This window comes from Brassica napus, chromosome C1 (genome assembly GCF_020379485.1).
Source record: "Brassica napus cultivar Da-Ae chromosome C1, Da-Ae, whole genome shotgun sequence".
Taxonomy (NCBI): domain Eukaryota; kingdom Viridiplantae; phylum Streptophyta; class Magnoliopsida; order Brassicales; family Brassicaceae; genus Brassica; species Brassica napus.
The window spans coordinates 42429150-42441225 of record NC_063444.1 but is presented as its reverse complement, the minus strand read 5'-3'; the positions used below and the strand labels follow the sequence as shown (position 1 = coordinate 42441225).

The window sequence follows — 12076 nt, the reverse complement described above, 5'->3', positions numbered from 1 at the left end:
TTTTATTGCCTTTGGTGATCAAAGTTATGTTAAGGAATTCTTTGTTTCCTTCTTCCCATGTTTCAAGGTGGAAACCGTTCAACCTTATGTCCTTGAAACTTAATAAGCTTCTTCTAGAGCTTGGGGAATACAAGGCGGTTTTGATCTCTAGGTGAGTGCCCTTTGGCATCATCACATAGGCCTGGCCGTGACCTTCAATCAGGTTGGCCTCGCCCGCAATGGTTTGTACCTTTGCACTTTGCAATGTGAGATTCATGAAGTACCTTTTGTCTCTTAGGATCGTGTGACTTGTGCCACTATCCACCACAAGTACACTCATCTCATCATTCATTTCTATAAATAAAATTTCTAGACTTTAGAGATTTTAAAATCTTTTCATTAATGTAAATGTCATTTCATAAAGTGAAAACACCAAATCAAACACATAAAGCAATAAGACAATGTGATTCGAAAAAACTAGTCCTTTAGACAGTCGGATGTCTCAAAATCCATTTGGTCATCTTTGCTGTCCCTGTCGGATTCATTGTCAGCATCATATCCCTTGTCATCTTGACCGTTCTCTTGGATCATATTTGCCTCCGGGTTCTTGTTCTTGATACTCTCTTGATAGAGTTCGCACAAGTGCTTTGGAGTTCTACAGTTCTTGGCCCAATGATTGTCCATCCCGCATCTATGACATAAGGACTTGGACGTGTAAGATGGTTTGGAAATGCCACCTCGTCCACGGCCATAACTCCCTCGACCCCGACCGTAATTGGAACCACGACCACAGTTATTGTGGTTTCCACTTCGGCCGGTTGAGTAGCTACCTCTACCGTTATGATTGTCACGCCTACGACCCCTGTACCCACCACGGCCTTGACCGTATGGTTTCCTGTTGTCTTGGGCGTAGTTGGTTTCTTTGGGATCTTTCCTTTCCACATCATGGGCTTCGGGTAATGGTGCTGTCCCGACCGGCCTTGCTCCACTATTTTTCATAAGGAGTTCATTGTTTGCCTCGGCCAGGAGAAGACATGAGATCAGATCAGTATATGTGGCAAAACCTTTTGTCCTGTACTGCTGCTGCAACACAGAATTCGACTGGTTGAAAGTCGTATAGGTCTTTTCAAGCATCATGACATCGGACACTTCTTCACCACACAGCCTTAGTATAGAAACGATTTTGAATAAGGCTGAATTATACTCGTCCACGGACTTAAAGTCCATGAACCTGAGATGCATCCAGTCGTGTCTTGCCTTTGGAAGTAACACCATCTTTTGGTGATCGTATCTATGCTTTAAAGCATTCCAAAGATCGAGTGGACTCTCAATTGTCATGTACTGATCCTTAAGACCTTCGATGAGATGATGGCGCATATAACATATGGCTCTGTATCTATTCTTTTCATTCTCATCATTACCCTCAGTGATGGTATCACCGAGTCCCTTGGACTTTAGACTGATCCTTGTGTCTAGCGCCCACTGCAAGTAATTGCCTCCGGAGAGATTAAGGGCTGCATAGTCTCTGTTTGCTATTTTCGACATCTGATCCACATTATCATACAAGACATTAGGTTTACAATGGGATCACGTGGCCGCATGATATATGCAAGCTCGGCCACAACACGTCTTATGCATTCATGATATCAAACAATCCTAATCGACCATGGTGCTATCAAGCAAGCCGTACGGCTATATGAACACTCAATAGGTTCGGTTATGCAATTCTAACTTTACCATGGTGCGATCAATCCTAGAGTTCAATTCTACATGTATTAGAAAGATTAATGCCACACGGCCATGTATGTTTTAATGCAATCAAATTTAAGATCAAACGGTTTCTATATGCTGGCCGATCCTATCCTAATCAGTCGCGGATGCAATGCCAAGTTCGGATTTATGCAGAAACGTTCTAAGAACTTTCTTATGATTTCTAGGGTTCCAATCTGTCAACTTATGTTTAAGGTTTCAAGGCCTTAAGTATTCATGTTCAGACAGGTCGATTCAAGCAATCTAAACATTCCTAAACCTCAATTTAAATTAGAAATCAGACAATCAGAATCAATCTTAAAATCGGCTACTTGCTTCCTTTAGGGGTTAGGGTTTTCGATTCCATAAACTAGGGTTTGTCAATTATCAGATTCAATCAATCAACAAACAAAACAGGTTCTAGTTTTGGAATCAATTCATGTTTTTAGTTCCAAGAGGTTGTCGATTTTAATCTTAAGTTTCTTTTAGGGTTTCACGGTTTCTATAATAATGGAATTAGGGTTCTTTAGTTTCTATGTTCTCAGATCATGTTTATACCTTAGTTTCGTAGTGGATTAGAACCGGACCACCAGAGAATGGTTGAGACTTCAAGCTGAGATGATCGGACGGCTGCTGCCTCCTATCGGGTCGCGGATGAGGTTTATCGCGGCTGGAGGCGTCTTGGCTGTGAGCTGATCGGGTAGCGGATCGTCTCGGGACAGTCGCGGGGTTCGGGTTCGATCGCGAGCTGGACGGCGTTCTTCTCGGTCTGGAACGTGATCTGAGAGGCTGAGATTGATCTCCTGAGTTCTTGAAGGATTAAGAACAGGTTTGTGTTTAGGGTTTTGGTTATGGATCGCCGGCTTAGACTTTTGGGGTTTCGGTTTTGGTCTCAGGGTTCAGAGGCTATCGTGCTGATAACGTGTTGTGAACAAGAGATGAAATCGTGTCTAATGTTCTATTATATTTCTGAATCAAAGTGTTCCCTTATATAGGGGATACAAGAGATAGATAAATGGAAAGTATCCAAATCATAATCCTAGAGTAAAAAGGAAAACCTTCTAATAGATAAACATGAAACATAAATGGAAACATTATCTACAAGGGGTGGCCGACTCTCTCTCCCCTTTGGGCCGCGGATACTCTCTCTCTATGGGCCACGGACAGGCCTCTTGGTTCCTAGCAATCCACATTTGTTCATAACACTATTCTGATTATAACTAATCAAAGCAATATCTACTTTCAAAGAATATATAATTTTCGTGAGTGTACTAACATATAGGATATTCTAAGCATTTATTTTAAAGCTTGGAGATCAAGCTCACATATTTATTGTTGCCCTGACCTTCTCAATTTGTTTCCTATATTTTCGAAACAGAATCACGTAAATTTTTTTTTATTTTCCATAACAACCTAAACAATATCATCGATCTAATATACTTGATACCAGATTTACAATGAATATATCAATATTTACAATATAGGTAACTATAACAACCGATTCTTAATATCCTATATCTTATATATTAAAACATAAATCACAAACTTGATTCATGTGTGATTTTTAAAAAAATGGACCTAATAGATCTATTTCTAGAAAGTCATGTTACATTTAATATCTAATCTTATCATTTAAATTTTGGGCTTACCATAAATTTTTATTGGGCTATCAATAATTGGATTTACAGAATAGATGATCCATTGGATTTATAGATAGTATAAATTAAATAGATATAATTTAATGTTGTAATACTATCCCTTTATATGCTAAATATTTAAATATTTGTCGATGTTAACTTTTAAAATTATAAAGATTTTTTTTTAAATAACAAAAATCATATTATCTAACAATGATTAATCTTTACTACCTTAAACCAATGAAAACAAATTTTAAACTATATAGTTTATTTTAAAAATTAAACAAAAACTAAATGTTTAATTATTTACTTGATAATATAAATCTATGAAGCGAAAAGTTTAATTTTTTATAAACTTTCTAAATTTGTGAAATGTTACAATATCTTTGAATATTACAATAAAACAATATTTAATAATTTTTGTATATATAGTTACGATTTAAATAATAAATTAATAATCCGAAAATATATATATAGAAGAAGATACAAATACATGTGAAAGTTTAAAACAATCTATTCAATGAAAAAAATATACAGTAAACTTATTATGTTTTAAAAATTGATACACACATATATATTATAATATATTTCAATTAATAATTGAAAACAATATATTTATATAAAAATAAGTGAAAACAAAAATCCTCGCGGTTGCGCGGATCGTGATCTAGTAAACTCCTTAAAATATAGTATTCAATTCAACATACGGAATCTAACGTAGATCTAATTAAAAGTTTTTGGGGTCAATTGGAAATAGACCCAACCCATTTCCTCATAATTTCAAATTAGTACTTGAAATATTGATTCAGGCACGGTTTGAGCCGATTAAATATTTCAAAAATTCGAATTGATCCCAAGAACTTTTATTTAGATCTATTTGGACCCCGTATGTTAAATTGGATATACTTCAAAGAGCTTATATAGTTGGGGACACATTTCATTACTTTGTTTAAGATACATTACCCAATAGTTCGTGTAACTAGAAATCTTTTTTCCTTTTTATAACTGACAATTCCAATTTTTTATAAAAATCTATGTTTAATGGGATTTCACTTAAATCATTCTAAACTATTTTATGAAGATTTTAATGGTTCTAATTGCACCATATTGAAACTTTTATGTTAATATTTCTTTGTTATTCTGCAGAATAATTAATAAATTATAGAAACTCAGAAAAGAGAACATTCATCAGAACATCAAACTTACCAAAAAGGTTTTTTTTTTACCAAAAAGGTTACTTGGTATCCAAAGATAGAATCGTACAAAAAAAAACATTCTGGATAGAAGTGAGTCTTGCAACAAAAGAGAGGCCTCAGTCGTAATAGTCTACGTAATATTGTTATTTGTGGCTTCCACTTCCACAAACTTATCTTCTTTTATTCATACAATTTCAACTTGTAGATCCATTAATAATAAATAAATACACATGCATGACGTGATTTGATTCTTCAAACGACCATTTATGAGTCAGTCATCGGCTCAATCTCTCCAAAACTCTTTAAAATATCTGCTTCATCTTCCCGGTAACTCTCATAGCTTTCTTTTCTTCTTGAAACTTTTCTCTAGGTTCATACCAAAAAAAAAGAAAAAAACTATTCTCTAGGTGAAGAATTTGTCTCAAAATGGCTCCCCCCAACGAGAAAGATGATGTTCCCATGCTTCCAATCTCATCATCATCATCATCATCACGTACAAGGTCTTTCACTTCCAGGTTTCGTAGCACTTCCCTCGCAAACACTTCTTCCGCCATTGATGGATTCGACAGCTCCAATGTGGTTCTAGGCTACACAGGTCCTCTTCAAACCTATGGACGACCAGCATTTGTGCAAATGAGTGCATCTCTTCCCTCTACTCTCATTCCTGAGCCTCTCTTTCTTCATCCTACTCCTACTGGTGGTTCTTCTCATTCCATTGGTGTCTCCTCCTCTCAGCCAGAGAGCTGTCCTTTTGCTGCCCTCGAACAAAAAAACTCAGACGATGAACTCGGCTTGGGATCTGGACAATTGGAGGTGTGTAATGATCCTTACTGTACAACTTGCCCTTCTTATTACAACCCCAAACCTGCCCAAATCCCACCTTCCAAAGTACAGTAAAAACTCTATAAATGAATAATACTAAAATTACAAAAAAATTTGTCTTTTTAGTTTACAAAAAAAATTATAATATTTTATTAATTTATAAAGTTTTTTTCTTCTTTTTTTGGCTAGTTACATCATGCTATGTGTGATGATGCTAGAGGCTGGGCTACGCGATTTGTTACATCAATTAATAAATTCTTAACCGGAATCATCAATCCTCACTACAAATTCGTTCAGAGATGGACTAAATTATTTGCTTCATGGTTGGTTATTTTTATAGATCCCCTCTTCTTGTTCCTCATAAAAGTCAAAGAGGTATGTTTAGTTCTTATGTTTTGTATTCTTGCGTTTGTGTACCTTTTTCACAACCATCTTTCGTGTACTGCAGAACGACAAATGCATTATGATCGATTGGCCGGTGGCTAAAGCATTTATAGCTGTTAGAAGTGTAACGGATGTTTTATTCTTTGTAAACATTATGCTTCAGGTGTGTTAACTTTTGCTTACAGTCTTTGTAAATTGTAAATTGTAAATTGTAAATTGTCTATAGTTTTGGGAACACAGAAAATTTATCAAAGAATTTAGCAAAAAATATTTTTAGAATAATATAGGGGCTTACACTTATATATATATATATATATTAACTTTAATTTTAAAATTTTGGGAACCCAAAACTAGTGTTTTACTTCACTATATCCGAGACGAGTTCCGCTTCCATTTTGTTATAGGAGTAAGAGATTTTATTGGCTTTTATTGCTTTTTAATACTTTGTGCAGTTCCGTTTGGCCTATGCAACTCTTGAGTCTACAGTTGTTGGTGTTGGCCACTTATTTGATCATCCAAGAAAAATTGCTCGCAATTATTTGCGAGTCAAGTTTTTACTAGACTTGTTCATAGTGATGCCACTTCCACAGGTATTGTCGCATTTACAGCTACAACTGTTTATTATTAAAGGAGTATTTCGTACTCCCTCCGTTTCGTAATATAAGTAGTTTTGGCTAAAAACGCGAAGATTAAAAAAATTATTATGTTTTTAAAAAATATTTTATAATAAATAGGTTAGATATAATTTAACCAATAAAAAACAAGTCTATTTAATTTGATTGGTCACACTGTATTCAATAAATGTAAAAGTTATCTAGAAATACGAAAACTACTTATATTTTGAAACAAAAATATTTCCCTAAAACTACTTACAATATGAAACGGAAGGAGTATGACCACTGATTTCTAATTTTGTCTTTCCTCTTTTGGTTACAGATATGGATATTTTGGATATTACCAGTACAATTAGGCGCATCTGGGGACAACTATGCAAAAAACTTTCTAACCGCTGCAGTTCTTTTCCAGTACATTCCAAAGTTGTGTAGACTACTACCCCTTCTTGCTGGCAAAACACCGACGGTCTTCCTATTTGAGTCGGCTTGTAGTTTTGTTACTAACATTCTCACCTTCATGCTTGTTGGTCATGTTGTTGGCTCTTGCTGGTATCTTTTTGGTCTGCAGGTATATCAAAAGTCTCAAAATTTATATCTTTCACTTTAATCTAATATCCTTTTTGTTGCTTAAGCTACTTAGTTTGTCATAACCAAAAATGATGTATATCTTTCTAGTGATTTATATATCCCTCTCATTTTCTCTTTTTTCTCTTTCAGAGAGTTAATCATTGTCTTCGAGATGCTTGCGGTAATTCTCATCAAGAATGCCGAGAACTAATATACTGTGGTCATGGAAATAGTCATGTAGCTGCATGGAAAGATAATGCAAGTGCCATTGCTTGTTTTCAAGAGGATGGTTTTCCTTATGGAATCTATTTGAAGGCAGTCAATCTCACCAATCATTCTAGCCTCTTCACAAGATACATTTACTCACTTTTATGGGGTTTTCAGGTAACTGGATTTATCACACAGCTGTTCAACTTGTTTACATTGGTTGGTACATGTGGAACTCTTAGTGAATGTGATACTGTTTAAAATTCTCAAAAGCAAATCAGCACACTTGCTGGAAACCAAGTCCCAAGTTACTTTCTTGGTGAGGCCTCCTTTACTATGGTGATTATCGCACTAGGGCTTTTGCTCTTCCCACTTCTTATTGGTAATATGCAGAACTTCCTTCAAGCTCTTGGTGGAAGGTAACTAACTCCTATAATCTCAAGACATGCTACTGGGTGATTTCTATATCACAAAGTACTCTGTTGATTGTGTTTTGCCTACCCATCTTAGGAGTTTGGAAATGAGTCATAAACGGTTCCTAGAAGGTATAAGAGGGTATGTGAACGTGCCTCTTAAATGGTTCTGTAATGTCACTAGCTATGAAGGTAAGCGAATAGTTGTTTTAACAGGAGGGTGCGACTGGCTGAGTGGGTCAACTGGGCTGCTACCAGAGGATTTAACGAAAAAATTGTATTTGAGAATATGCCTAATGATCTTCAAAGAGATATAAGACGACACCTCTTCATATTTCTCAAAAAGGTAATTATCTGAGTCCAGGGGTGGAGCTACGTGATAGGTAGGGGCAGCTGCCCCTCACTGAAGTTTTTTGAAATATTAGAAATATAACCATAGTATATAGATAACGCTAACTATATTGGTTATTACCTCCATTAACTAAAAGTCTTTGCCTCCGTTCGTTTATGTTCTTTTGTTTATGTTTCAGTCATGTTTTATATTTTATATTTTTAAGACTTATTTACTTTCTAGCATAAATCAGAAACTATTTTTAAATTGACCTCTTTCATAACTGCATAATCTAACTTTCATTATGTTTCCGACATATTTATGATTTTTTGATAAATTCCCTCATATATTTTTTTTACCATATCTTGTTTTAGTCGTTTTTGCTTAATTATCTATTGAAAATTCTAACTTTATCTTAAAGTTGATGTTATCTTTCAAATCCCCTATACATTAATTAAGAAGCATTTGAAAAGATGTAACCTCAATTTTGTATTAATTAAAAAGACCTCTTGTTTATGTGGCACATTTAAATGCCTTCTAAATCTTTTTTTTCTAAAAATTCTAGAGCACCTAATATAAACTATAGTTTAATCTAGTATTGTTCCGTTTTTCCATAATTATATAACACTATAGAACATTATATTAACTTAAAATATAAGAAGTGTGTATTCTTTCCTTAAATAAAAGCTACCTAATTACCTAATATGATTTACATATATATGGCAATTAATGATTATGAATAATAAAGATTTGATAAAAAAATTGCATCCTTCTTCATTTTCGTTTAATTTTATATTATTAAAAAAATAAACAAACGCATTAACCATAAAATAAAAAAATTAGATTTTTTCTTATATGCTATATTTTGAATTTTTTAAAACGACTGTAATTACAAAAATGTAAGTTTTCCTTAAATATACGACTAAAAACATTAAAATGACATGTATCAATTTGATGGTTGATTTGAAAGCTTTCAAAACCATATGGAAGATAAAAGTCAAAATAATTGAACTGTGGAAAAAATACTGTTCACTTTTTTCAAGAATGTGTTCGACGAAAAAAATAAGGTTTTTATGTCATAATTTGTTTAATGTCCAATCCGATCAACCCATGATATATTAATTATAGTTTTGTTTCAATTTTTTAATAAAAATTTATCCGATCCACCGGAAAGAAATTATATAATAACAACAAAAAATATTGTATATGTATAAACAAAATGATCAAATATATAAAATAAATTATCGATAATATATACAAATAAACTCACTGCGCAAGACGCAGGTCTTATCCTAGTTATCTTAAATGATAATCATTTCCTTATAAATACGTTAAGTTTATTATGAAAATAACAAAATTATCTGTGTTAAATCAGTTATAAATTTTTAAGAATGATTTATACAAGTTTATATTCACCTAAGTACTAAATTTTTAAACAGTAATATTAAACCCAAATGTTAGAATTTTTTGATTAAATGTACTTTTGAAAAGTAGGGAGCAACTTAATGTATTTCAAACATTTTCTCATTATCTACTGAGTAACTATTTCTCAAAATGTAAATTTACTTTTAAAGAATCTGAAAAGGTAAACACATATATTATAATGGAGAAATCAATTTTGAAATAGTATATATATAATCATTCTTATTTTAATATTGTACGCTTTATATTTTAAATTTTAGATAATTAATGTTCTCTTAGGCCTCTCTCAAAAACTTCTGTGTATTAGAGGGGGTAGATTATTGAATACTAATGGGTTTGTAGGTGAGGGTATTTTCGAAGATGGATGAATTAATCTTAGATGCCATCCGTGAGAGGCTGACATATAGGAGATACATAAGTAGTAGCACGGTTTTGCACCGCGGAGGTGTAGTTGAAAAAATGGTATTCATAGTAAGAGGTGAGATGGAGAGCTTTGGAGAAGACGGTTATGTTCTTCCTTTATCAGAGGGAGACGTTTGCGGTGAAGAGCTCCTCGCTTGGTGCCTAGGGCGCTCTTCTGTAAACCCCGGTACATCCCTTGTTGAATCTATGTGCTTTGGGTTAAATACTTGAAACATTACACTGCATCTTGGAACTGAATATGTTTTGTGCAGATGGAACGAGGATAAGAATGCCATCGAAGGGGTTAGTAAGCAACCGAAATGTTAGATGCGTTACAGACGTGGAGGCTTTTTCCCTGAGTGTAGCAGATCTTGAAGACATAACAAGCTTGTTCTTGAGATTCCTAAGGACTCACAGAGAGCAAGGAGCCATTAGGTCTCCACATTGGAGGCTACGAGCAGCTAGGCAGATTCAAGTTCCTTGGAGACACCGAAGGAGACGGCTTCAGAGATTTTACTCTGCTCAGTCTAGTTACAGCCTTTAGATTGTAATCTCCACTCTTGATATGATGATATGTGCTTGGTAGTGTTACCACTGGCAGCATACAAAAATAGAAAGTGGCAAATGTGAAGAAAGACTTTAAAAGGAATTTAGGAAAAATATCACAAATTTTGGTAGTTGTTCCTGCGTGTTGCATCTGTGTCTCTTAAATCTCTGTGCACCAGTAAAAACTCAGTAAAGGTACGGTATGCCTTTTGTAGGTTTAGAAAATTTATTTTTTCTAGATAAGTATATATTCATAAAGGATAAAGGAAATCAGGTTTTGAGGCTGCTATAAATATGGGTCTAAGGGTTTATAAAATTATTCATTCACACAATAATAAGAAACCCTAAACTGTATTTGTCTCAATACGTTTTGTTCTCTATTGTCTTTTTGCTTAATTCGTGGCCGTTCATATTTATATTATCAAACCAAACAAAACCTTGTCTAATAAAAGTAAACAACTTACCACTTCTTGAACAAACACGGTGACGTTGATCCACAGTTATGATTTTCTGAAAACGCTGGAGATGATGATTCCTTACCACTTTCTTTTTGTATATCTTCAGTGATGAATAGTGAAGACTTTATGATTGCTCCAAACTTCTTTGGTTTTTTTTTTTTTTTGTCAAACAAACTTCTTTGGTTTTAATGTGTTAAATCTCTGCATATATTATTCAGATGGTGTTAATTCAAGTTTAGTTACATTACTTTAGTACTATAACAACAAGCTGCTAAAATTTTGATTATTACTCATAGACGATACTAAAGGAGCTACATCAATACTTAGCTTCTGACCATTCTCACAGTGGCCGTCTACTGCACAGATGAACCGGTGCTCACCAACCTCTGATATTGTAGAAGTCGGATAACCAGACTGAGATAAACAATATAACAAAAATAATACGTTAAGGAAATCGACGATTTGTAAAGCGAATACAAGAACGATAAGAAATCGTATTCGCAAATAAACATGGAGTCGAGATATAATCTCTTTCCTTAACTCTAAATATTCGCTCCGTTAGTGAGACGATACTGTACGAATATCGAGTCCCAGGATACCATGGTAGACGATTATGCTTCACTCGTGAATCGCCCTATCAAACTATAAATCTACGAAACACTCTCGAACTATAGACTTACGCTAAGGGATTTTCGGCAAAAACGTTGAGCTTAACTTGGTCCAAAAAGAATTTTATTGGGCCGGAGACCCTCCACCAAGGCCCAAGACCCAAGCCCAAGCCCACGCCGAGCCGCGCGTGGGGAGCCATCTCTTCCTCTGAGACGTTTGAAACAAGGTAAGTGTAGTAGCTTATATATACAACTCATCCTCAGCTCTTGTAAGCGATGTGGGATGTTTCCCAATCCTTCATCAACTTATTTATGCCATTAGGCTTTGATTACATTGGCCCATTGGCCCATTGGCCCATTTCTTTTCACACTTTAATTAAACCCATTTGGTTTAAATTGATCCAACAATCCCCCACATGAATAGAAATGACTCTTCTAAATATATGCAGACTAAATGCAGACTCGATATTCTCTATAAACTATACTTATTCTAATCCTGACTAGACTAGACAGACTTATCGAGAGTGTTTGCGAAAAATTCACTGTGTTTGAGTTGGTGGCATTTTTAAGCCTTGAACCACTCATAGTTAATATCTGTCGGGTTTACTTTACCAGAAGGTGAACATGATGTCTTGAACCAACCGGTGTTTTATGTAAACCGAGACAACATGCATAACGCAGCTTCATTTTCTCGTAGAACTTAGTTCTCTATTGTGTTCATTGTGGCCCTGAACTATTCAT

At 34.5% G+C, this 12076-nt stretch overlaps 1 protein-coding gene and 1 pseudogene across 1 annotated transcript; one reads left to right on the top strand and one right to left on the bottom strand.

The window, feature by feature from the left end:
- Positions 1-456: 456 nt before the first annotated feature.
- LOC125580043 lies at positions 457-1356 on the bottom strand. Its single transcript, XM_048743992.1, has 2 exons — positions 1044-1356; positions 457-944 (listed from the first exon to the last, which is right to left on the bottom strand). Exons 1-2 carry the CDS (start codon positions 1354-1356, stop codon positions 457-459), a joined length of 801 nt encoding a protein of 266 aa, XP_048599949.1.
- Positions 1357-4087: 2731 nt separating this feature from the next.
- LOC106399987 lies at positions 4088-11740 on the top strand (annotated as a pseudogene).
- The last annotated feature ends 336 nt before the right edge of the window (positions 11741-12076 follow it).